The 27,540-nt window shown below is 38.8% G+C and overlaps 1 protein-coding gene across 9 annotated transcripts in view; it reads left to right on the top strand.

Moving 5' to 3' along the window:
• The window catches only part of INPP4B (inositol polyphosphate-4-phosphatase type II B), a 745,035-nt gene that overhangs the window by 516,649 nt on the left and 200,846 nt on the right, over positions 1-27,540 (top strand). For all 9 annotated transcript variants that reach the window (XM_087866479.1, XM_045798922.2, XM_087866474.1 and 6 more), the window contains one exon: positions 18,475-18,586. In XM_087866479.1, the coding sequence (XP_087722605.1) occupies positions 18,475-18,586 (112 nt within the window). The remainder of the gene's footprint in view (positions 1-18,474; positions 18,587-27,540) is intronic.

The following is a 27,540-nucleotide window of genomic DNA, read 5'->3' as shown; positions in this document are numbered from 1 at the left end:
AAGTCTTTTTAAAAAAAGTTAAAAATAGAACTACCCTATGACCCAGTTTTAAAATTCATTGATAAAAAGATATTTTAGAAAGAATCTGTTCAAGGCTCTCAATAAAGTCCTTTAACACTTCAATTTATTAAGGAATAATAGTATGGGGAAGAGAAAGTGTAATAACATTAAAAACATAATAGCTTAAATAAAACCACATTGGGAAAAGGAATAGTAATTTGATACTTCAGAAAACAATCTCATGCAAAGGAAAACACTCCTGTGTGTTTCTTCTTTACCATTCACACAGAACACTTTATTTCTGACATCTCTGGTCACCAAATGTGTGGGATGCCTGTGGAATCGGGAGGCACCACTCTCCCAGTACATTGATGTGTTCACCAACCCAGAAACTGTCTGAATCTTAGACTTTTGAGATTTTTATGGAGAGTTGATCACATAGGCAGCATTGGTCATTCACCCAATTTCTAGCCCCTCTCCCCTTCACAGAAGGTAGAGTGTAGCCTGAAAATTCTAAGCTTCTAGTCATGTCTTGATCTTTCTGGTGACCAGCCTCCATCCAGGAGCCCACCAAACATTGCCTCATTAGAACAAAAATACTCTTATCATCCAGGAAATTCCAAGGGATTTAAGAGCTCTGTGTCAGGAAGCAGGGTCAAAAACAAACTATTAGAACAAAAGATGCTCCCAGTGCTCTTATCACTTAGGAAATTACAAGGGTTTTAATTTTGTGCCAGAAACCAGGCACAGAATATAATATATATTTCTATTATTTCACAATCAGTGAGACAGATGATAAACCCAAGCAATATTCCAGATTTCAAAAACACTACTAGCAATTGTGTCCTCTCACTTCTTCCACTGTTTTCACGACCAGTACCACCACCAACAAAATAATAGTAATTACTGAGTGTTTGCTTAGGTTGTCTCATTTTAAGTCTCAAAAAATCTTCTAAGGTAGGTGGTATTTATAGATGAAAATAAATTAAGATTAGAAGTGTTAAGTAAATTGTCCAATACCACATTGCTGCTAAGTTCCAGAGAAAATAAACCAAAATACAATGGATGAGAGAGAAGTTAGTTTATAGGCATAGCAATTTTTAAGGATGCAATAATAAACTTACTTCAAGAAAGGTGGGTTAGATTCAGTAATCAAAGTCATATTAAGATAAAGCTTTCCAGACATCTGCAAATGTAATTCAAATGGGTTCTCTATGAATAAAGCAAAAGTAATGAATAACAACCAATATTGAGTTATGTTCTCGTAATTTTTAAAGTTAGAGGTTTTAAGAGTGTTACAGACTGAATGTTTGTATCCCCTCAAAATTCATCTCTTGAAGCCCTAACCCCCACCGCGATGATATTTGGAGATGGAGTCTTTGGGAAGCAATTAGGGTTATGTGATGTCATTAGGATGGGACCCTCACGATGGAATTAGTATCCTTATAGGAAGAGACACCAGAAAGATTGCTCTTTCTCTTCATCATGAGAGGACACAGTGAGAAGGCATCTATCATGGGTCAGGAGGAGATCCTTCATGAGAATCTGACCATGCCAGTGCCTTGATTTCAGCTTCCAGCCTCCGTTACTGGAAGAAAATAAATGTCTGTAGTTTAAGCCACACAGAAAATTGTATTTTATGGCAGCCTGAGCAAACTAAAACAAAGAGCTACTAGACTCTGATAGAGTTCTTGGAATAGATTTTCAGATCATGTTCTTATTTCATCAACTGTGTTTTCTTCTTGTTACCAGTATGAATTAAATTATAAAAGTTCCGGCCATTGCTGTAGGTCTGTGGTGAACCACAGACATGGGTCTGTGTTCTATAGGATATGGTTTTCAAAAACTAAGGATGTACTGTATGGGGACTAACATAACATAATAAAAAATTATTATTAAAACAAAAAGGATAGGGCTTTCAAGAATAAGTTGTTAAGAATAAGACCTACTTCAAGAGATACCAAGTGAAAGAAGAAGGCAAGAGGGTACAACTGATTACTATGTTTGGGGATGCTTAGTCGTCCAGGATAAATTAAATAGATTATAATAGTTTATGTAACTGATGGAGCTACCATTTGCCAGATTGCTTGCGCCTTTAACAGAAGGGGCTGTGACAGTCTGTGTGGCTTAGGTCATGAGCTTCCAAATTATAAAGTGAAGGCATTTTGTATTTGGATGTGGTCCGTACCACAACTGCCACTGGAATTAAAGTTTTGGGGCTTCTGAAGGGAGCTGTGGGAAGAAGCTTTTCTGCCTTTCGCGGTACCAAATGAGCTCCTGGTTATGCTTCAGAAAGTGAGACACTCAGCACAGAAGTACTTCGGAAGGGTATCATGGATCAAGGACGTTCAGATTCTGTGTGTTACTTAAGGGAGGAAGATGACGCTGCCAACAAGAAACAATTCTCTCAGTGTAAAGAAAGGGACTCCAGACATGGACAAGAAAGTTCATGCTGCTCTAGGGGAAAATCCAGTCTTCGAACACAGTTTAAAAAAAAGAGAGAGAATGATCCCCAGAAGTCTCTTGCTCAGAAGAAAAATCACGTAGCCCAGAAGACAAGTTGCCTCAGAGCTCGGGAGCAAGCTGTGGAGGACTAAACTAAAACCACAATTTTCTGAAGATTTTTCAGATAAAGATGATAAAATATGTTGACAAGCAGCTAAAAATAAATGACCAGCCTTTGTCTCTTGGTTTTCAGAAAAAAATTTTAAAAAGTCGGATGTGGCCTTCTGATTTCTACAGTTTGGGGACCAACGCCCGCACTGCTGCTCACTCGTGAGGTGGCCTTGAGCCTGTCGCTTGGCCTCTCTGGGGCTATTCACAAAGGGAATTGAATGATACGCATTCTCTGCTCTAAACATTCTCTGATTTCATTCAATCCTAATTCTGAGTTCTGAGGAGTTTAAGAAAAAAAAAGAGAAAATAGCTGCATCCAGGGTTATTTAAAGTGAGGGAAACTTTTATCTGGAACACATACTTCAGTTCTCAAAAATTTTCAGAAGGGTATATAGCAATTGCTCTTGAATTGAAAATTCTACTCCTGTGACCTTTAGTTTTTACTGTCTTTCTATTTCCTGCTAAAACCCATTCTTTTTCTTATATGGCTTCTTTTTTAGAGAAGTGATAAAGACCTTTTAATTACTAGTAGATAAACTGTCTTATAATCAGAAATCTTAAAATAGTGTTTCCAAAGGGTGATATTTGGAGAAACAGTAAATGGCTTTCTCATGCACTTTATGTTGAAAAACTGGCACAGGACATTTGATCTATTCAAATATATCTTCAGAATCTATTTAGCATGAATAAAAGCAATATACTGTTGCCTTGTAGCAGTGTCTTGAACTTTGATTTAATTACTTTTTCCTTTTAATAAAAAAGTTCCGTAGGAATCTTTATTGTTGTATCTCGACTGCTTTACCTGTGAATCAGTGACATTTTGACCTCTAAAATAATTACCAGATGATTTAGCAAGGCGGTGTTAAGACTACATAGCAGGATGAGATAAAGTCAGAAAATAGGAAATTTCAGGTCTTATAATATTTTAAAATTAGCGCTGCCCTAGCTAAACTGAGTTTCCTTATTGTGGCAGTAACCGTTACTCATGCTGACCACACAGAGCCCTGGATCCGCAGGCCATCCTTCGTCCACTTGGCCACCCATCATTTTACCTGTTTGTCCACTCCCTACTCTGGCCCTAAGGGCCCTCTGGTCCCCAAATCTCTTCTGATACCCGAGATCCTTCCTCAGCCCCGTCCCCATCATCAGTCAGTTCTCTTCATTTAACTAGAAGCTGGTTCTCTCTGTTGCAGCCCTGTCAAGTTGGCTGCCCTTCATACCTGGTGTAGGATGAACGTCTTCTGAAAACTCTCCTGGTTTGAGGCTCATGGCCTCAGATATACCATTGGATTCCCCGCCTTACTAGGTCATTTAGACGTCATTCCACTCATTTCATGAGGATTTTAACTTGCAATTCACTGTGTTGTCTTCAGCACAACTCCTCTCATACATTTTGTGATTTAATAGCCACATAAATTATCTTTTCAGTTCACGGGCCTCTCAGGATTTTCTCTACTCTACTTCAGCAACCCACTCCCAGGGTCATCCCCTAGATCTTGTCATTAATCCCACTCCTCCAGAGTCTTAATTTTAGGTACTCTATTTTCTGATTTCCATCTCATATTGTGCCAGCGTACTCCTTCTAGTTGCTCTTTGGCTGTACCAACTCATTGATCCTAAAGAGTACATGTCTGTACTCTTCATCGCCCCCTCCTGCATATCTACTCTTCTTATCCAGTTGAGGTTCCATGGGCGATCACTTAGGAATGACCGAAAAATTCCCTCGCATATAGCCTCAACTCCTGGGCCCCTCTTCAGTTACTATACTTTCTGAGCAAAACAGATAAATGTGGATAGAGAATAGGTAGGTAGGTAGCTAGCTAGATGGATGGATAGATAGATAGATAGATAGATAGATAGATAGATAGATAGATAATAAAATAAAAATAAAAGCTACAATAAAAAATGGATAAATTCAACCTTTTGTTCACCTACTCCATACATGCATCCTTGCAGTTGAGTGAGCTGGGATAACCTGACTTCCATGCTTACAAATTTCATTTGGTTCATAACTCCTTGCTACCGTTGTGTAGTCCTTTATTTCCCTAGTCCATTTGCTCTCCCACTGTCTTGGACCGTTATTTTACACCTCCTTGTTCCCAGAACCTCCACAGTATCTCCCCTCTTCCTCATTCTCAGCTGATTTATCTGGTTTCTGTTTCACTGAGAAGAGGAATTTGACAATTTCCCACGCTGTATTTACCAACCTACCAGCATGCACTCTGCCTGCCTTCCCACTGTTACAGAAGAACTCTGCTTCATGTCTAAAGTCAATCCCTCCACTAGTTTTTTAGATTCCGTGTCTTCTCATCTATCTAAGAACATTATCCCCTTTACCCTGTGTCATACGTTATTCCCTCCCTCTTAGATCATGTCTGTTAACATGAAAAATGCTACACAGTCTTCCACATTTTCCAATTTATGCTCCAGTTCCCTACTGTTCTGTGTAGAAGAAACATTTCAAGAGCTGTCTCCACTTTGCCTGCTCTGGTTGTCTTTTGAATCCATTCTCATCAGGATTTCACCCCTGTCACCTTACCTAAATAGCTCTTGTCGTGATCAGGAGTAAATCGCCTCCATGTTGCTAAATCCAACGGAAAGTTCTCAATGTCCCTCTCCTTGGCACATCTGCACACTGGATCACTACCTCCTTAAAATGCATTCTTTAGTTGGTATCTGAGATACTGACCTTTTTTTCTTTCTACCAATAGGAAGCTGGCTACTTCCCTATTTCTTTTGCATGTTGTTCCTCATCACTCTGACTTCTAAACTTTGCTGTGTCCTATATCTGAGTCTAGATATAGACTTTTCCCTTTTCATTCATTCAGTCACTTCCATCCAGTGTCAAAGCTTTTGATATCATCTATATTCTGATTATCCCCCATATTTCTATCTCTATCCTTGACTGATCCCTTGAACTCCAGACTCTCACGTCCAACCACCTGATATCTTTACTTGACCTTTAAATAAATGTCTCCCACCTAAAATATTCAAGACTGAACTCCTCGTTCCTGTCTGCTGCCTATTCCTTCCCCTAAAATCCTATTTATCCTCACAGTCTTCCCATCTCAAGAAATCGCAATTTCGCCCTTCCCATTGTTCATGCAGTCTCTAATCTCTGATTCTTCTTTCTCTTTTTCTTTATATCCAATCAATCACCATATCTAATTCTTTCTACCTTCAGAATAAAAATAGAATCTGGTGTGTCTTGACTTCATCCCAATTTCTTCTAATTCACTTCCATGCTTCTCTCTTTGCTTCCTTGGAGTTTATTCTCTGCACTGAAGCCCAGATTCTCACTTTAAAATTTATGTCAATTCAGAATCTTCTTTCAGTCTGCCACCCCACTCACAGAGGCAAAGTTCTTACAGTGGCCTATGGGACTCTAGATGATGTCATTCACCATTGCTTGTGGTAGGCAGAATGCGAAGATGTCCCCTAAGATTCCCACCTCCCTGATGTACTTGCCATGCATGATACTTTCCCCCTGAGTGTGGATGGGACCTGTGAATATGATGGGATAGTTACTCCCTTTATTAGCTTACCCCATATGCCAAAGCTGATGGGATAATCACTCCAGTCATTATACCTAGGTGGCTGGGAGAACCTTGTATAAGGGACCATCTTAGCAGACTAGAGAGGGAAATTCTCCTGCTGGCCTTGAAAAAGCAAACTGCCTTCTTGTGTACTGCCTATGGAGAGGGCCACATGGTAAGACCCTGAGGTGACCTCTAGGAGCTGAGTGTCAGTAATCCCAGCTGAGAACTAGTAAGAAATGGGGACTTCAGTCATTCAGCCACAAAGAAAGAAATTCTCCCAACAACCTGAATGAGCTATGAAATGGATTCTTTCCTAGAGTTTCCATGAGGCATGAGAACGCATTGCAGCCTACATTTGATTTCATTCTCGTGAGGCCCTGAGTTGAGGACATGGCTTAGACTTCGGATCTATAGAAATTGTGAGTTTGTGGTCATTTGTTGTGCAGCAAAATAAAAAGAATGCACACCTCTCTTACTTCGTCTTCTCTCCTTCTACCCTACCTAGCTTTAGCCACATTGGTGTCCGTGCTTTTCCTTGATTATGAGAACCAGGTTCCAAAGCTTTTGGACCACCTGTTTCTTCTGCCTGAAAAGTTTTTCCCCGAGGAAGATATATGGCTTCCTTCCTTCCTTCCTTCCTTTAGGTGTTTCCTCAAATGGCGTTGTATGAGACAGGCCTTTCCCAACCATTGAATATAAAGTAGCAGCCCCAACCCAGTGCACGTCCACCTTCTTACCTTGCTTAATTTTTTCCCCATGGCATTTATCATCTTCTGATGTCTCATTTATTTGTTTACCATGAAAGTTCAAATTCTGTGAGAGCACGGATTTTGGTTTGTTCTCTGTTGCAACTGTCCTTGTGTGTGGAATAATGCTTACAACATAGTAGGTCCTGAGTAAACCTTTTTAAATGAATTAGTATTTTCTGGGTTTTGACCTTATTTTTAAAGGGTTTTTGGGTTAAAATTATCATATTAAAGGAGAAAAAAGAAAAATTATTATTTTTTTAAAGATTTTTATTTATTTATTCGACAGAGATAGAGACAGCCAGCGAGAGAGGGAACACAAGCAGGGGGAGTGGGAGAGGAAGAAGCAGGCTCATAGCGGAGGAGCCTGACATGGGGCTTGATCCCACAACGCCGGGATCACGCCCTGAGCCGAAGGCAGACGCTCAACTGCTGTGCCACCCAGGCGCCCCAGAAAAATTATTTTTAAAACCACAAGATTTTATAGCTTAATAACAGAAGAATGTAAAGCAAATTCAAATGCAGTTAAACATAAAAATATAGACCCTAAGAATTTCTTGGTTTCAGAGTGCAGCCCCACTGTGCAATTTAAAGCCTAGTGAATTTCTTACTACATAGGTTTGAAATACATTATACTCTGAAATTATGTTTATACAGTGTAGAACTTTGACCATATACTGTATAACTTTTTTAATGCTGGCTTTAAAAAAAAAAATCTCTTACCACTATTTCCTACCACTAAGAAACTGACATAAACCCAAAAGCACAAGTCTGGTAAAAATATATATAATTCAAAATTTGAGCATTAAACATTGACTCATAAGTAGTAGTACTACTTATTTAATAATTATCTCCTTTAATTGTCCTTGTCTATTATCTTTGGAATGTTTTCAAAATATCTTAGAATATTTTGATTGGCTTAGTGACAGCTGCAAACCATTCTTGTAGAGTTTCTGCTTCAGGAGCAGGTCTATTTTTAGTAAGAAAAAAATGGTCTTAAAAATGTATATATACATATTTTCTTTAAAAAAAAATGTCTGCATTAAGTCAGGTTTCCCCAGTAATGTAAGCGTAATCTCTTATGATTTTTTTCTCTCTACTATTGTCTTTCTCCTCCAATGATCTCTGCTTAATAGGTGCTCTTTTCCTCTTAATCTTCTTTCTTTCTCTTACTCAAAATAAAAATTCAAAGAAATGAATATAATAAAATAAATTGACCCAACAAAAAGCCTTAGCCATAGTTTTTCCCTTTTAAGTCTAAATGCAAGTAATTTTAGATGGTAGGTTTGTCCCATGAATGGGAGTCACTGGCTTGGGAAATTCACTGAACTCCCTGTATGAGTACCTTACTTTCCAGTCTGATGAAATGTCCCATGGTTCATGTGAATTTTTTCTCTCTTGTATGACACATCTATGTCAGCAGATATCTTAGAAGTATAGAGCATGGGATAAATTGACACTTTGACTCTGCCATTCAAATCAGTGTCACCAGAAATTAGATTTGGTTCACATAGAATAGGATAACCTTTTAGTGATTTGGATTCTATATTCCCAGACTCAGTGGCTGTTTTTATTTGCTATTAATTCATTATCAGAGAAAATGGCTACATCCTTTCTCATTTATTCTATTTTGCAAATTAACGGACATTAAAACCGACTTTTTATTGTTGTAGATGTGTACATTCTTGTAACCACTATCACAATCAGGAAACAGAACTGTTCTCTCACCACAGAGAAACTCCCTCCTGCTGCCCTTTTATTTCATACCCCCACCCATGCCAACTCCTGCAACCACAATCTATGTTCTCTATCACCATAGCTTTTTCTTTTTCAGAAGGATTATAAATTGAGTCATAGAGTATATATCCTTTTGAGACTGGCCTTATTCACCGAGTCTAATGCCTTTGAAATTCATCCAAGTCAAGTATATAAACAGTTTTGTTTTTTTAATTCCTGCGTAGTATTCCATACTATGGCTGTGTCTCAGTTTGCTTAACCGTTCAATTCACATTAAAGTATATTTTGGTTGTTTCTAATTGGGGTGACTATGAATGGACCTGGTAAAATACTCATCTGTAGGCTTTTGCTGTGACCCTAAATTTTCATTTCTTTAGGGTAAGTACTTATGATTGGAATTTCTGGATCATATGGTGTGTGTTGAGTTGTATAAAAACCCAATGTGCTCTTTTTCCCACCAGTAGTGTATGAGAGTTTCAGTGGTTCTTCACCCTCACCAGCCATCCTAAGGTATATAGTGGCATCCCGTAAAGCTTTTGATTTTCACTTCCCTAGTGACCAACGATGTTAAAAAATTTTCCATGGCTTATTTGCTATCTCTATATCCCCTTCTGAGATATGTCGGTTCAACTTAGCCCATTTATTAATTGGGTGGTTCTTTTTTTTTTTTTTTTGCTGTTGAGTTTTGAGGATTCTTTATGAGTTTTAGAAGAAATTCTTTGTGAGATACATAATTTGCAATTATTTTCTTCTAGTCAATAGCTTGTCTTTTCATTCATGTAACATTATCTTTCACGGAACAAAAGTTACCAATTTTAATGAAGTATCGAATTTTTTTTAGATCATCCTTTTAGTGTCATATTTAAGAACAATGTGACTAAGCCCAATTTATGAAGATTTTTCTCCTATACCTTCTTTTTAAAGTTTTATATATTTTTTAATCATTTTAACTTTTGTTTCAGTTGTGAAGTCTAACAAAGGCTCATTATTTTTTTCCAAATGGATATCTAATTGTTTTAATACCATTTTCGAAAGGACTGCTTACTCTTTTTCCATTGAATTGACTGTAACTTTGTCAAAACTAATTGGTCGTGTTGCCTGTGTATTGGTTCATTTGTCACTATATCTTCCCTTTCACCAACACCACACGGTTTTGATTACTGCAGATTTACAGTAAGTCTTAAAATCAGTAAATGCGGGGCGCCTGGGTGGCACAGCGGTTAAGTGTCTGCCTTCGGCTCAGGGCGTGATCCCGGCGTTGTGGGATCGAGCCCCACATCAGGCTCCTCTGCTATGAGCCTGCTTCTTCCTCTCCCACTCCCCCTGCTTGTGTTCCCTCTCTCGCTGGCTGTCTCTATCCTGTTGAATAAATAAATAAAATCTTTAAAATAAATAAATAAATAAATAAAATAAAATAAAATCAGTAAATGCAAATGCTCCATTTTTGTTCTTTCTTAAATTTACTCTGGCTATTCTATTTCTTTGCCCTTTCTTATAACGTTTTGAATTAGCTTATCAGTATCTACACAAAATCTTGCTGGGATTTTGATTAGTATTGCGTTAAATCTATAGATCAATTTGGGGAGAACTGACATCCCTATAAAGTTGAGTCTTCCATTATATGAACACTGCATTTCTCACCATTTATTTAGACCTTCTTTGAGTTCTTCCATCAGCATTTGTAGCTTTCAGCATATAGATCTTTTTTTTATAATAATTTTTTACTGTGTTATGTTAGTCACCATACAGTATAGCCTTAGTTTTTGATGTAACGTTCCATGATTCATTATTTGCGTGTAACGCCCAGCGCACTAGATCTCATACATTTTTGCACTGAAGCACTTTGTTTGGATCTACTGTGGAATGATAGCACTTTCTGAAAATTCCAGCTTCCAGTTGTTCGTTGCTAGATATCTGCGAGTTGAAATTGTGTCTGTGGAACCTAGTACAATAGTTGCAATATCACTCATATTTTCAAAGCTTTTGTTGTATCGTTAGGACTTGTCCTTCATCTTTGTCGCTCAGGTAACAGTCTGGGACCTGGGGGGGTCTAGTGTATAAATTATTTCTCAAAGGCTCTGATATGATATTTAGATTGACGCACGCACAGCTTGAGGTGAGGCCAGGTGTTTACGAACAACATTAAGAAGTCCCTTTCCTGAGCTGCTTCCTTTTCACGCCCTTCCTGGCACGTTCCTGTTTCCTGTGGCTTCCCTTTTTAGGTGCTCCAGCCAGAAAGCTGGGGTTTTATTTTCTTCTTTCTGCTCTGCAAGTGCACCCTCTTCTGGGGCAAACAGAGAGAGGTAAAAAAGATTCACCCTACACCCTTGGGGTCTCAATTCCAATCAGAGAGGAGACTTTCCCTCCTCCATCATTTTAGGCTCCTGCAATCCTTCTTGCTGCCACCACTGGATTATTTGGGGGCTGGGACATGAGAGAGTGGAAAAAAGAAAAGTTATTTCCCAATTCTTCTGAGTGTTGGGAAACCCCCTTTCTGTTCTTTGTGCCAGAATTTGAGGGCTTCTCCTGAAGCTCTCTCTGTTTACACCATTGACCACCTCTAGGCTTGGGGTTCTGTGGAGTCCAGCTCAGGAATTACCAGAGGCGGGGATAGGGGTGAACTCACTGCTGGTTCAGTGGTATCTAAAATTCCGATCTGCCCCAATATGCCTGGTGCTATTTACTCTGAGTCCTCAAATAGCTGCCCTGTGCACCTGTCCAGGTTCTACAGCTGCATTCAGTGGATACAGGAGAGTAGAGTATGCTAACTTGCTTTACCCACAACACCGGTATGTACCAATGGGCAAATCATGGCATCCTATTAAATTTAATCCTGAATCCTGATAAATGCATTTACAAGGTGCCAATCTTGTTTTCTCACCTCGCTTACAGGGTATGTCTTAAATTTAAAGGGAGAGTTTATACTTCACATTTACATTGAATCAACAAGTTTCCAAATATAACTTTCTCTCTCTCTCTCTCTCTCTCTCTCTCTATATATATATATATGTGTGTGTGTGTGTGTGTGTGTGTATATATATATGTATGTATATATATATATTTAATAGAGACATGAGGAGGGAAAGATGTGCTTTTTTAAAAAAGATTTTATTTATTTGAGAGAGAGTGAGTGAGAAAGAGAGCGCACAAGCAGGGGCAGAGGGAGAGGGAGAAGCAGACTCCCTGCTGAGCAGGGAGCCCAAGGTGGGGCTTAATCCCAGGACCCTGAGATCATGACCTGAGCCGAAGGCAGATGCGTAACCGACTGAGCCACCCAGGTGCCCCTGAAAAGATGTGCTTTAACAACTTATTTGTATTGGGATAATTACTTATATTACTCTTTTGAGCCATAAAGAAGACCCTACTAACCAATTAGTCTGCAAATTGATAGTGTATTTGTGATGTGCTCGTGAAGCTTTGTGGCCCAGACTGTACAGCTATCGTAGTCATTACCATACGTTAAAGCATTCTTGTACTTAACACTTACGCTCTTTCCTTTTTAGTCACATCAATCTTGTGAGATAAGTAAGATGGTTTAGTATGTTCATATGTCCTAGCTGGGACATCTTTATAGATGCTGCATTGCCTGCTCACGGTCACGTAGCTGTTTACTGTAGAGCCACCGAGGCCTTTGTTACTCAGAGTTCACTGCACTTTTCACTAAGCCATGCTCTGTTATTTAATGGTATGTAAATCAGCAAGGATCAGTTCAAACCAGAAACACTGAGCTGCCCAAACCCTCGACAAGACAAGTCCTGATATACGGCCTTGGAAGACAGGCTATATTTCAGTTTCTCTGGGTAGGCGTTAGACAACATCTAAGGACTTTCAACAGAGGAAAGAAAATAATCCAGTGGCTGGTGCACTTTAAGAAGAAAACCTGACACGGATGGAATGGAAGAGAAGGTTCCTGGAAGGTAGAAGTAGGTTCTTCAAGTGTAATAAGAGGTGACAGAGCTGCTTGGATGTTGCCATCGTGAAAGGACATGTGCAAGAGACAGTGTAGAGGACTAGTCAGCAGGGCTTAGGGACGCATCGGAGGGTAGGGGCAGGGCACAGGTGGAGATGGAATGTTCTTTGGTTGTGGTCTTTGGAAAATGATATGCTCTTGATGTGAGTGATTTGGAGTTGGGAGAAGAGTTAAGTTTCAAGTTTATAGAATATAAAATATCAGGACAAAAGGAATTTGGAGTTTTAGATCAGGAAATGAGGACAGACTAGGGAGTATAGAATTATAATAGAGCCTCATAGAAGAGATAGTCGAATCCTCATAATGGTGGAATTTCTGAAAGAGAGCTCATAATGAGCATAGAGGAGAAAACCAGGGACTAAAACTGAGAGTGTGTAAGCTATGAAGTGAAAAACTACTGAAAGTTTTATTTGAGTATGAGTTTGAAAGTATTATACGGCTTCTGACATTTATGAATTTCAGCCAGAATAGAGGTGTGCTTAGTTATACGTACTTAATGGAACTCTCATTTTTTGAGCCCTAAGTAAATCTAGCGTTGCCAGGTAAATGTATTCACCAGGATCGTCGGGGTGCACTCACTCACTCACTAACTCCATTTGTTTACTTATGGCCTTTGTTTATTTTTCTGTCCGGGTGAGATTTGTAATTCCCAGGTACATGTAGACAGTTTAAATGCAAGGCATGTCTCACAGCTGAAAATTCTAGTGCATAGCACCGGACTACTTTATATTCACAAAAACTGACAGTGCTAATGATGGTTTCTCCCCGGATGTTTACAGAGTCATTTGTTGGTTCACATCTCTGGCATTTCCAAAACAGAGGAGTTATTTACATGTTGCTGTTTAACATTTCCAGAGGTTTTTTTTTTTTTTTTTTTTTTCTTTTCGCTCTACTAAGGATGGTCTAGTAGGTGGTGAGGAAGGGTGTCATTAAATTGTCCTTTGTCAGAGACTGTTTTACACCTCCTTTCACTCAGTCCTCTAAAAATGGTGGTGGGTTTCAGCATGTGAGATTGAATATTTCAGTTGAAGGCATTAGGGGAGTTATTTTAAAGGCAGATTTTGAAGAACCTTCATCACTAATCTACTCTGCATGCTGAAAATCTGAGAAGGGAGTCCAGGTTTGTGTGGCTGAGAATTCCCCCTTCTTTGTCTTCCATCTTGTTGGCATGGTTAGATATTTAAGTGTACAATAGCCTCCCCTCCTTATTCACAGGGGATACATTCCAAGACCTCCAATGGAAAATGTGGAGAGTATCAAATCCTATATACCCTCTGTTTTTTTTTTTCATACCTACCTATGAAGAAGTTTAATTTATGAGTTAGGCACAGGAAAAGATTAACCACAATAATATAGAACAGTTATAACAACGTATCGTAACAGAAGCTATGTGAATGTGGTCTCTCTTTCTCAAAATAGCTTACTGTACTCACCCTTCTCCTTGAGATGATGTGAGATGATGACTGCCTATGTGATGAGATGAAGTGAGGTGAATGACAGGGGTGTTGTGACATAGCATTAGGCTGTTGATTTTCCAGTGATACGTCTGAAGGACGATCATCTGTCGACCACAGGTAACGGAGACCTCAGAAAGTGAAACTGAGAAGCGGAGCCATGGATAAAGAGGGACTACTGTATTTGCTGAGTTTAACTTCCTAGTTTGCCTGGTTTAACTTCCTTTGATGTTGTGATGGAAATACTATATCGGCCATGAACTATTCATCTTTTACTTCTCTTACAGCTTTCTGCATTAAACAGTGCTAATGACCTGTCAAGTGGCTGAAATGGCGCAATTTTTTGTTGTTGTTCATGTAGATTGAGATCGTTATTTATCACTGCAGCCTGTTCTTATTGCCGTATAAATTGCTAGGAAAGTGTGTAAAATCACTTTTGTGTCTGGGTTCAGTCAAATTTGTATCCTTGTAAAAATGGCAAGATGTTGTGCCATAATGGCAGTCAAATATATATATATGTATGCTTTGGCTATTCTAGGAAAAAAACAGCTCTTTTATTTGACTCCAAGTGCTCAGTTACTTCCCCGGTTTGGCATGTGTTTGGCTTGTTTGGTTTGTTCGCGGGGAAGGTAGGATGGGAAGGTGAGGAGTGAGGAGAGCCTAGAATGTACCTGAGATCTTTCCTGAGGCTGTATCAGTCCATGATGGCTTGTGGTGTCTCTAATGGAATCTTATGATGGAATCACAGGAGTGACTAGAGCATAGCGCTTGAGGGCAGATATGATACAAGAGCTGTTAGAGGCCAACTCTTTGTTTTCCAGCAAAGGAAACTGAAATCCAGAGATCTAGAGTGCCGTGTCACATAGCTAGTTAGTGGCTGACCTGGTAGTGGTACTTGGATTTCTTGATTCCTAGTCCAGATATCTCTTCCATATAGCTTCCATGCAGATAGGATGATTTCCACTAGATAAAATTCGGGAGAATTTTGGTGATGAATAATGGTTGAGCTATTATTGCTAGCCTCCCAAACCTGGTGGGTGATAAATTGAAAGCATAATTAAGCATTTAGGAATGATTTTTTTTTTCTAAATTTGTAGGAAAACATCTTTGAAAAAGCCTTTGGAAACATGAAATAGATACTTCAATCATGAGTCTCCTGATTGAAGAGAAGTGTTGAATATCCCTACTTTGTATGTGTTGAACTGGTGCAGGATAAATAGTAAACAACTTCCTCATTTTATGTTCCAATTCGTTGCCAGGAGGAACCATGCTTTCGGGTGTCTTGGATTCAGCTCTTTAGTTTACAACTTGGATTCCACATTCTGTCTCGCACAGATCTCAGATGAAGAGACATGCTTTAGAGTAATCAGAGCTCCCTATCCAAAATGGTTTTGGGAAAAAAAAAAAAAGATTTTAGAATCATTCTAGCATCACTAGATTAAGCAAGTTCCTTGCTTTGATTCCACTCTGGGGACTAAGTGGTAGCCTATAGGAGATAAAATGAAGTAGGAAACCCCAAAGGCATTAAAATTATTTTAAAAAGTAGCCAGATAAGTGTTTTAACAGGAATAGATAGAGCTATAGTTCAGAAGCTCACTCCCATACATAGTACATTGCTTATTCATTCACCTTCACACTTTGAAAGGTTCAGCGCATTGTAATTAGTTACAAACCTGTGTTGTTTGCTCTACTAGGAATGTAAGCTTCATCATATCTCTGTTATAACTAAGTCTTTGTATCTTTAATGAGCACTCAATCACTGTTGAAATGCATGCGCCATGAGATCCTATAATCTTTACTATAGTCTTAGATGCCTATTTTAGTAAAAGTTCTGGAGAGAATCAAATTAAATATCATATAATATTAACGACATAACGGTTCTATTGATGCTGTTGCTGTGACGACTACTGTTACCACTGCAATCTCATTACTGCTGCTACAACTCCTACCACTGCTTACTACTAGGACGAAGAGGAGGGCTGGAAGGAAGAAGCACTCGTCTCATGTAAGGCATTGTGCTGAGCACTTTACATCAATGATGCCACAATGTAATCCTTACCATAAAATGATCAGCTCCGTTTTACAAACGAAGTTACATGTGGATTAAGTTCTTTGCCCAGGGTCATGCAGTTAGCAGGTAGCCCAAACTCTTGAGCGCACACTTTTAACCATTATGGCATCTATTGGTTTATAACCCAGGTACAGGAGAGACTGTGAAAAGCCTACCTTCTGTTTCAAATCATTATGGCACTATTTGGCTTAGTTCAGTAGAAAAATTTAGAAAGTTATACTTAGGTTTGCATTCCTAGAAATGAAGCTAGCTCAGTTTGTTCAAGCAAAAATTTTTAAGCAACTCCTATGAGAAGAAAAAGATATCTGGAATTGTTAGTGATGATCAGCTTGGGGGGAAAAGAACCTGCAAACCTCTAGAAAAATCTATGAGTAGTGCCAATGAGAGCTCTTATTACAGCCTTTATTTATTAGGTACTGAATAATTGTACAGAGTTAAGTCACATCATGATCTATGACAAGTTATTATGTCATTTTCCAGTGGGAAAATGGTATAATGAATAAACTACCCCAGAATTGGGGCTAATGCCGTTTTTCACAAAATCATAGATTATAGCATCATCTATATACACATCTTCTTTGTGATGGATGTTTAAAGTTTCTCTATTAATTGCAAATAACTGAGTCAATATGATGATTTCCACTGTCTTGAAAGTCACCAAAAAGAATTTTATTTCATACTTTAGTGAGAAACCTTCATTTTAATAAGAAATCACTTTCTTTTTCTATGGACACAATTTTTATTTTATTACATTATGACATTAGGTATCCTTATGTCGCCAGAATTTTCCTGTTTCAATTTCCTTAAAAACATAATTCAAAAAGTGTGTTTTCATTTGTACTTTTTATATTCTGAGAGAAACCTGCCATGATCTAGTAACATAATTTGGTTTCCTTTTCACCTAAAGTATTCATTATTTTAATTAGTATTTTGGTAAACTACTTTATACAAATGTTCCTGATCTCCTTTTCTGACATCTTTAATGATAAAATAGTGACATTTAGAAGGGATTGGTTGAAAGAAAGACACCATTTGTATACCAATTAAAATTAAAAACAAATTTCGGAAAAAGACATGATGGAAGAAAACGAAGCATCGCATTTCTAGTATTAGTCAATTAGGCTAAGAAAAAAGTGATGGCAAAATGTCATGCCTATGGAGTGGCTCGCTACCTCTTTTCAAAATGACATTCAAGGGGAAAATGTCATTATGTGTCACACTGCCCCCATGTTATGATGACACCATTTATTCTGTATATTTTCTTGCCCAGGAAAAAAGAAATCACAGAATCCTAAAGGAGGGTCATTATTCATTTTATTTTTATCTTTCATTATTGTTCACCAGAAAATTCATATGTTGAAGACAATAATGATGATGAAAATCTTAAAAGTAAAATACTCATCATCATTAAATAAAGAAGAGTTTTTCAGTGACCAACAGAAGGGAAGAAGATTTTAGAAACCTGGATTTCTGGTTTTGCCATTCGGTTACCTTGGATGACCCTCTTCATCTTTTTTTAAGTCTCCTGTTCTTTATCTGTTGAAGTAAAGGGTTTACTAAATTATCTCTGTGGTTAATTTCTGCTCTGCATGTACCTTAACTTTCTTATGTTTGCTGGGAGAGAACCTCCTTTACCTAGTCTCCTAGAAAGAAAAATGGTGTTAGGGAAAAGGCACGGAATCAGAGTTTGTGGCCAATGGCCCAGTCAGAGAGGAATATAGGGACGTTTATATTCTTTAATATTTTACTCAGCGATAGTTTTTTTTTTTTTTTAAGATTTTATTTATTTATTTGACACACAGAGAGAGCACAAGCAGGGGGAGCAAGAGAGGGAGAAGCAGGCTCCCTCTGAGCAGGGAGCCCAATGCAGGGCTCTATCCCAGGACCCTGAGACCATGACCTGAGCTGAAGGCAGACCCTTAACCGACTGAGTCACCCAGGTGTCCCCCAGCTGTGGTTTCTGTGACAGATGTGCACAATATTCCATGCAGTTGGTAGAGAGGAGCCATGGCTTATGCTGTTGTGGGGCTGTGGTGTTACAAACAGGACACCGATGCATGATATTTGTGTCCACTCCTGAGAGCCTGGAAGAGGTTTCACCATCATGAGGTAGCTTTTGACAGTTCATGCACTTACCTCATAAAATCGCTGTTAACCACTTTTTTTGAATTAAAATCAACAACACTATTAACATGTTTTAATGTTTTTAAAATGGATTTCTTTAATTAAAACTAATGAAGTAAAGAGCAATATTTGTGGTTTTCAGAAACAGACACGTTTAAGCATACTTTAAGGAGAGAGAAGATTCTTACCTTTCCATTTCATTTGTTTTTGGTTGCAGAACTTCAGATGGTGGCAAAGTTGTTGGCACCATAGAAGTCAGTGTCGTGAAGATGGGGGAGATTGAGGATGGGGAAGCCGACCACATCACCACAGACGTGAAGGGACAAAAGGTAGGGTCTCAGTCAGCGCAATGCACAAATTAAATGAGAAATGATCAATTTTGCCAGATGCCTGAATCATCAACACCTCTGTGCACTTTGAAATCTCATTATTCACAAGCAAAATGAGAAATCAGCTCTGGAATTGAAGTGCTGTAAGTCTGTCTCATCCACTGAACCAGAGGGTCTCTTTGCACGCAACTATGCAAAGCCACGTGCCATTCAGAACCCACCCCCACCCCCCCACCCCCGCTCCCATGTTGGCACTGCCTCCTCTCCACTGGAACTAGAGCATTGATCACTGCTGCATTCCTCCCTAATTAACCCTACTTGAGATGCACAGACGATTCTGGGAGGGCTGTTGCCAAAAGTAACCCCTTCTCTACTTGCAAAACCATCTTTAGAAAGAGATGCAATTTGAGTTTAGATTTCATTTGTAGGGGAAGGAGCACAGAGTTAATAATGCTGTGCCTTATGAAGTTGCAGAGGGAGAAGTAGGAAACAGTGCAAAGCAGAGGGACAGCTTTGGAGGAGGGGCAACGCCAGCTGGAGTTCAAGCAGCTTCCTTGAAGCTGAGGATGAAGGTCCCAAGGCATATCCATGTGTGTCCAGGATTTTTATTTTCTTTTCTCTAAGAGAAACTTGATATAAGTATTAACCCAAATTCCTGTTTTAGGAATGCATTGCCTGCTATATTGAGGCACAGGGGGAGGGACTTCAAAACCGCATCTTTTCAGGAAAGATTTTGTATATACACGGTAATTCCTACCTTTTCAGAAAGGAGCATTTTCTAATGGTAAGGCCTTTAGTGACTTACCTTCTGGCTTAGTGGCCCTTACCTAGGAGCATAGTTGACTTTCGGTGCTGAGGAAACATCTACATGAGAAATGGTGTTTATCTAACACAAATTACTAACGTTACAAAAGAAATCTAAGACTGCCCTTCAAAAGAATATTGTTCTTGCCCCCAAATAAGCTAAGGTCTTATCTACGGGGCCAAGCCTTGTTCTTCTCTGTTCCTCTACTCTCCCTCAGAACATAGCGAGGATCATGAAAATATTCCAGGGAGGCTCAAAGTTTGAATCAGCTTGCCTGGAGATGGGAGGGCTGTCGTGAGTTTTGCGGCAGATCCTCTCAAGATCTGTGTATTCAAAACACCAGCAGTGGGTCTTTGGACGTGTGCATCCGAGACCCCAATTATGGGACCCCTTCACTCAATCCCTCTTTCCTTTAGAGTTCTATCTAAGAGGCGTGTTAGTCACTATCACATGAATGCTTGCATCGAGATTAAGGAGGAGAGATTTGGAGGCCAGGTGGGGGACTGAGAACAGAAATAGCCAGATAATCGTGCCTAGACCTGTGGCAGTATGCCAGGAGACCAGCAGCAGAAACACTTCCCATTTCAACAGAGGCCTATTTTGACTGCTCCAAATCTATTACTAGGCGCCTCTCTGTTTTCCTCAAACTTTGCCCACCCCCTGACTCCTTTACTGTGTTGCTATTACGAGGTAATGCAAATCGAATCATACTCTTTTCATAAACCGGGAACTGGATACCCAGGAATATACCCCACCAAAGCCCCACATCATGTTTCTGACTTAGTAATGTGAACTTAAAAAGACTTAACTGAACTGTTCTAGAAATAGGAAGTGGCAATGTCAGCACGTACCATGTACAAGTCGTAAGTTGACTAAAACGCTAAATGTACCAATCATTGCTGGCATTAGTTCTGTCCTGTCTGGGTTCTTGGTAAACGTTGACCTTTTGCGAATTTTTTTTAAAGTTATTATAAACTCTGTTGGCAATCCTTTGGAAACTTCGTGATTCATGAAGAACCTATAGTAAGGTCCACTATGCACAATATTTAGAATTACGTGGGAACAACTTTATCTCAGTGTTTAACAAAGCAATGTCAGAATTTTCTGGGGTGTTTGTTAGATATGCAAACTCCTTTGCAGACCTGCTAAATCCAAATCTCTATGAGGTGTATTCACACAGTCTCCTAAAGGTGACTTAAGTCCTGAAGTTATGAAACATAGGACAAGACAAAGTAACCGAGATCGAGGTTATCTGTACAACACCGCTGCTCTCCCTAGTTTCTGTGAACGGAGGAGAAAGAAATGAAACTATTAGTAAGTCTCGTGGGTGAGTGACACGTTATTGCTCATGTGTATTGAAGATTATAATACTCGTTTTAATCAGTGAGCTTCCATAATAATAAAATACCACAGACCGAAGGGCTTAAATGACAAAAATTGATTTTATCCCAGTTCTGGAGGCCCAGAAGTGCTGGGTCAATGTGCCAGATGACATCGTTCCTGGTGAGGGCTCCCTTCCTGGCGTGCAAACTTCCTGCTGTGTCCTCACACAGCCTTTCCTTGGCACATGAGCATAGAGACAGCAAGCGAGGGAGCTCTGGTGTCTCCTCCTCTTATAAGGACACCAGCCCAATAGGATTAGAGCCACACCCTTATCATCTTTAACTTTCATTACCTCCATAAAGGCTGTCTCCAAACCCAGTCACACTGGGTGTGGGGGCTCCAACATAATGAATTTTAAGGAACACAATCCAGTTCATAACAATATCCCTGATGTAAAAAAGTACATTTGAATCTTTAATCTCATATAACCTTCAGAGCCTGGAATAAAATATAAATGAAAAGCCAAACTCTGTCCTCTCACATTCACTTACTTGTTTCCTCAAATCATATTATTATGATATAGTTCTTATCAAGCAAAGGTGGTTCAGAAGGTCATTCAGCATACCACACTGGTTCAAACTTTTTTTAAAGATTTTATTTATTTATATTTTAGAGAGAGAAAGAAAGGGAGAGAAGTGAGCAGGGAGGAAGCACAGAGGGAGAGGGAGAGAGAGAGAGAGAAAATCTCAAGCAGGCTCCATGCTGAGGATGGAGCTGACACAGGGCTTGATCCCACGACGCTGAGATCACTACCTGAACGGAAACCAAGAATGGGACATTTAAGGGACTGAGCCACCCAGGCACACCTGGCTCAAACTTTTGTTTGATATGTACATACATAGTGATAGAAGACAAAGTGTTAAAATCACATAGCTAGAGAAAGAAAACCTGACAAAAGAAAGCGTAACATGGGCATTTTACAAAACTCACATAGTAGGTGAAATGTTACATCAGGTATCCAAATTTTTTTACATTTTGGGGTTATCTTTGACTCATTTCTTCCTCTCATAGGCACAGTAAGTATGTCAGCAAACCTGTTGATTCTGACTTTTAAATATATCCAGAACCTAGTGACTTTTGAGCCCTTCCCTCTTACAGCATTGTCTGTCACATATGTGTTTATGGTAGTCTCTTAAATGTCCCATCTTCCTCCTTCCTGACACCCCCATCATCATAGTCTGTTCTCAGCAGAGCACTTATTAAAATGTAACACAGAACATTTCATTCCTCCAGTGGCTTCTCAACTCCCTGAAAGTGTAGCCTAAATCCTTTCGGTGACCTGCTTAAAGTCCCGTGAGTGTTGCCCCCCCAATACTTTCTTCACCTCATCCTCTACTCCTCTTCTTTTCTCACTTTCATCTAGCCTCATTAGCTTTGTGGCTGCCTGTTGAACATTCCAGGTATGTTTCCGACTCAGGTCCTTCACTTTGTTTTTCAATCTACCTTTGTAGCATTTTCCCCAGGAAACTCCATGCTTCATTCCCTCACTTCCTTCTGGTCTTTTTGCAAAACGTGACCTTCTCACTCTGCCTTCTCTGCCCTGTATCCCAAACTGCCATCCGTACTGGACACTTTTTATCTCCCTTCTCTGCATTATTTTTGTCCTTAGTACTTACCACTGTGCAACATCACATGTATTTTATTTATCTCATTTATTGTCTTTTTCCCTCACTACAATTAAGCTCCATGAGAGAAAGATATTTGTCTATTTTGTTCTCTCCTTTACCCCTCCCCCAGTGCCTGGAACAGAGCCTAGAACAGGAAAAATGAGTGAATGAGTAAATGAAGTCAATTTTACCTTGAAGAAATAAAATCCAAAATTGTCTCCTAGGAGGGATAATAATATTTGGCTGCATATAGGGCTGTGTGCAAACTGATTGGTCCATAAATAAAAACTGGAATGAGGATGCAGTAAAGGGTGCAGAATTATGAAGGAAAGAGGAAGAAATTTTTAAAAACAACCTATGAATTAAATAGTTGAGGAAAAAATATGCTACTGGGGGAAAGGAAAATGACGAAGTAAAATGATCAAATCAGGTAATAGATAGGAAAACCAATGTAATTAACAGCCAACAGGATCGAGTAGGCTAGCCATAGCCCTCCCCTCTGCCCTGCTGCAGGGGTGACTTGGCTTCTTGTCAGGGGAGGATTGTTAACAGGCACCGTCCGGTGAGGCTGTGCTGGGGTCGAGTTCAGCTCCTGCCTTGTCTCCCCCTTTTGTTTAATGTATGGATGATATTTGAATGTGGCACATGGCACGGTACTGATGATCAAAGTAGTGGTGATTTGTACAAAAGGAAAGAAAAGCTTTATGTATTTATCACGGTGACAGAGATGGTATAAGTGGAGTAATAACACATCTTCTTTTTACTACGAACCTAACCTAACTACTATTTTGATGCCTTGCTGCCCTTCTCAGGTCATGTTGCCCCCATATTTTGAAGTGGTGCTTTAATCGGACATTCATTAGCCATGGTCAGGGAAAAGGTAGAGTCCTAGGGGAGCTAAGGACTGTCTTGAAAGGTTCCATCCCTTTATTTTTCCCAAACACAAAATTGAAAATAATATAATTGACTTGACTTCCCTCAGAAGATATTTGCAGACATATAATATCCATCATTCATTTATCAAACAATACTGCCTTCTCTGTTCTAGGCATTCTACTAGGTTCTAGCAGTGAACCAAACAGACACAGGTGCTGCCTTCTAGGGAAGTAAACAATAGCAAAATAAACAAGTACGATATCATTGATCAGATGGTAGCATATGCTATCGGAAAAAAATAAGGGTACAAGGACTAGGGAGTATGGGCTGTGGCCATTTTATACTGGGTGATCAAGGATAGATTCACTGGGAATGTGATATCTGAGCTGAAACATGCAGGAAATAGGGGAGCAAGATGTGGGTATCTTAGAGGAACAAAAATTCTAGGTAGAGTGAACAGCAGGGGCAAAGACCTTGAGGTGGCAGCATGCCTGTAATGATTCGAACTGGGGGTTGAAGAGAAAAGTGGTAGGAAGTTGAGGGTAACATCCACAGGCAGGGAAGACAGATTGTATACTCCCTTAGAGGCCACTAGACTCTGAGCTAGATGGAAAGACAGTTGAGGATTTTTGAGTATAGGTGCAAAATGATCTGATTCATGTTTTGAGAGGACCGTTCTGCCTGTTGCGTTGAGTATGGCCTGAAAAGAAGCAAGGACAGAAGAATGGTGTGTTTATTGCATAGATTCAAGGCAGAAATGAAGATGAGTTGATGAGTTGAATCAGGGAAAGTGAAATGTGGCCAGATTCCAGGTACCAAGGAAAACCAAAGAATAAAATTACCATTTGTAGTGATAAAGAAAACTGAAAGGAACAGGTGCAGAAGGACAAGAGATTTTGAGATGTTAACTTTGAAATCTGAAATGGATATAATCAGGCATTTGGGGGTTTGAGTCTGGAATTCACATGAGATGTCCAAGCTAGAATTATATATTTGTGAGTAGTCAGATGGTATTTGGATGGTATTTAAACCATGAGACTGAATGAGATCACCAAAGTATAGCAATTTGCATATTTTCCACTCTTAAAATGGGTATTTATGTGGATTTTATCTATTGATACTTACTGTGTTACAGATTTTGCTTACTTAGGTTATATCTATGGACATTGGTCATATTAGTAATTCAAACAAGAAATGTTTAAAACAGAAGAATACTCAAGCATACATACCATTAGCTGTCAATGTATTAGGGTCTCTACAGAATTCCACTATATGCTTACAAGAGAAAGAGAGAAGCAGACAAATAATGTTTTAGTATTATTATGAAAGTGATTTTGTCTTCACATTGTGCCAGATGTTGCAGAGGGTGCAAAGACCAAAGTTATCAGGGACCCCAGGAGACTCCAGACCAAACTTTGACAACCATGATTTAAGGAATAAACGAACAAATGTAAAAGTGCTTAGTCAAGAAGTACTGGTCTTTGTCCTTGATGAACACTGTCCTTAAAATCTGGTTAATTCTCTAGCCCAATGCCTGGCAAATTGGTATGTTACTTGATACTCAACATCATAAAGCTCCAAGAAATTTCTCTATCTTACGTTTCTTCTTCTTGGTCACACTTACCGTCAGATGACTCTTTAAAGCACTCATCAAAATCAATAGGCTTACGGTGCTGTGGCAGAACAAAAAGCGTGTGGTGTTTATTATTCCTGCTCAGAATCACAAATATGAAGTTGTTACACTGAGAGCACACACAGTATATCTGTGCAACCCTGAGAAGATCCATCATAACGACAGCGATAAATAGATACGTAGCTGGAGCCTCCTTAAACCTGTGCTCAATGATCCCAAATCATTTTAATCTTTGCATTCCCTGTAGCATCTAGCACAGTTTCAAATGATTCTGAGGTCAACTGTAAAAAAAATTAAATAAAATAGGCTGAGGAAGTAAGAACTATGGTTCTTGGCTTCAAAACTCTCAATTTAAATAGTGACACAGTATGTTTGGGAAACAATTGAAGAAAAATAATTAGAGTCTAAATATAAAAAATATTTATTAATTTAGTAAATAGTTATTGGATATTTTCTGTTTATGTTCCATGAATTTAAATCTTGAGAGCATTGTGAATAGTAAACCTTTAAAATACAATAAAGTTGCAATATAAGAATGTTATTAGGTTAAAATTATCCTAAATATCTGCCTTCCAGTGTAGATGGAAGATACAAATGTATGAAATTTCTATTGTGTATCCATTTGGTAAAATAATACAGGCCTTCTGTTAAAAAAGAGAAAGTTGACTGTGATTATGAAGAGGCAGGGATCTGTCTATATAGGGAAGCAGTTTCTCAAGATAATAGCCTAATCCCTATGACTTATGGATTTCCTTACTAAAAGGGTTTAATCTAAACCATTTCTATAAATTCTATTGTAGATGATAATCCTTTTTTTGGAAAGGAGGATGGCTCAAAGCTATATACCTAGTTATTATGTGGAAGGATATCAGGGACAAATCGAAAGGATTTGAACACCAGTCTGAGAATATTGGATTTGACTGGACAGTAAATAACCCTTATACATTTTATAGCAGAACACTGGTATGATGAATATAAAGTTTATGAAAGATTATTTTAACAGCGCTATATGGACTAAAAAGAATAAAGGAAATATTGGAAATAAGAGAAATAAAGAATCTTAAGTATGTCCAAACATCGTTGCACATTGCTCTAGTGACTTGGGAAGGGCATTTTCCAAATAGCTGTGGAGTAAAAGAAAGGATAACCTCTGAGTTCTGGTTTAGTCTGGAAAATGATTTAGAGAACATCAGATTTTAAGAGCTGTTTGCAGTTATTCATTCTTTCAGCAAAGTAGAACCTCAACAGAAGCACTAAAGAAATTACGAGAGCACATTTTTCCCTATCAAGAAATTTCCTGAGTAATGTAATGAATGTTACGATGGGGGAGTAAGTAGTGGACTATAATACAGAAGTAACATTTAAATCAATGTTTTAAATTATCTTTCTTCTCAAAATGCTTGACAGACATATACGTTCCATCATTAATAGTGACCTCAGTGGTTATAATTCTCCAAGGGGGCCAGTGCCTAGAGGGGGAAGAGTGGAGGGAAATAGATGGTTCAGAAATAGCCCAAGCAATCTTGATACACCTTCCTGAGGAGGGTGATCTGAGCCTTTGGAATCTCTTGAGGAAAGCCATGCATGCTACAGAAGATTGGCTGCTTCCCTCAGAACTCCTCACCAAAGAAGTTTCTGGATTCTGGATTTTCCTTTGTTTTGTTTTGATTTGCATTTATTTGTTTATGTCTTATATATTTGCTCTAAAAATCACTCTCCTCTTTCCTCGAACTACCACAGACACACCCCTTTTTTCTGTGGCTAGAGATAGAAGGAAACTCATTTGAAAAAACAAATGCCAGTCATCCTGGTGTCTGTCTGTGTGAAATTAGGTCTCTTGTCAGCTTCCTGGGGCTAGAAGAGGTGCTTCCTCTGTTAATTACAGTTTCAAAGGAAGTTAGGGAGAGTCCATCACTTAGTGCTACATCGTCTGGGATACTGTTGCCCATTCCTGCTTCACTCACTAGGAACATGACAATGTGCTCTTCTGTATTTCTTCTCTCTGTCCAGAGCAGTGTCCGTTCTGTAAAAGCTCATGAGAAACCATAGATTATAGATTCATGTGCTCTGGATCAGCTTATTTACAAATTATTTATTTATAAATCAACAATTTATAAGTCAGAGACCAATTTATAAAGTGTCCTCATTCTTTGTGAACAGGTGTTTGCATTGTTTTGCCACCGATGATCTTCTTTTGCCCTATGTAATTTGATGGTACAACATTTTCTTTTATTTAAAGCTTTTACTTAAAATCTAGAAAATAATTTGCTTTTTATTGATCCAAAACTATCCCAAGTGACAGAAATGTAAAACCATTCAGCTTGTCAATGTGATCTGCTGTACCAGGAACAGATTTCTAGCATGTTGGAGACAACCCTTTTCCATTTTTTGCTTTCTCTCCCAAGTAGTTTTTAACTAAAACCAAGATGTAGTCTATAATTATGCATACAATCATATATATGTGTAAATAAGCACAAGTTAAACAAACTTCATCGTAAAGATAAGGCTGAAAATAGTTTTTAAAAAAATGTGTTGTTCAAAACTTTTTGAAACCATGTGCATAGCCTCATGTTTTGCAAACAAAATGGGAGGATTTCATTTCTTAATTTCATTATTTTCATATGTTGTTTTTTTCTTTATCCTTCTCTAG

Source organism: Ursus americanus, chromosome 13 (assembly GCF_024610735.1).
Source record: "Ursus americanus isolate L20-20 chromosome 13, mUrsAme1.1.p, whole genome shotgun sequence".
Classification (NCBI taxonomy): domain Eukaryota; kingdom Metazoa; phylum Chordata; class Mammalia; order Carnivora; family Ursidae; genus Ursus; species Ursus americanus.
Note: the sequence above shows the minus strand (reverse complement) of the source record. Positions and strands in the feature narration are given on the sequence as shown.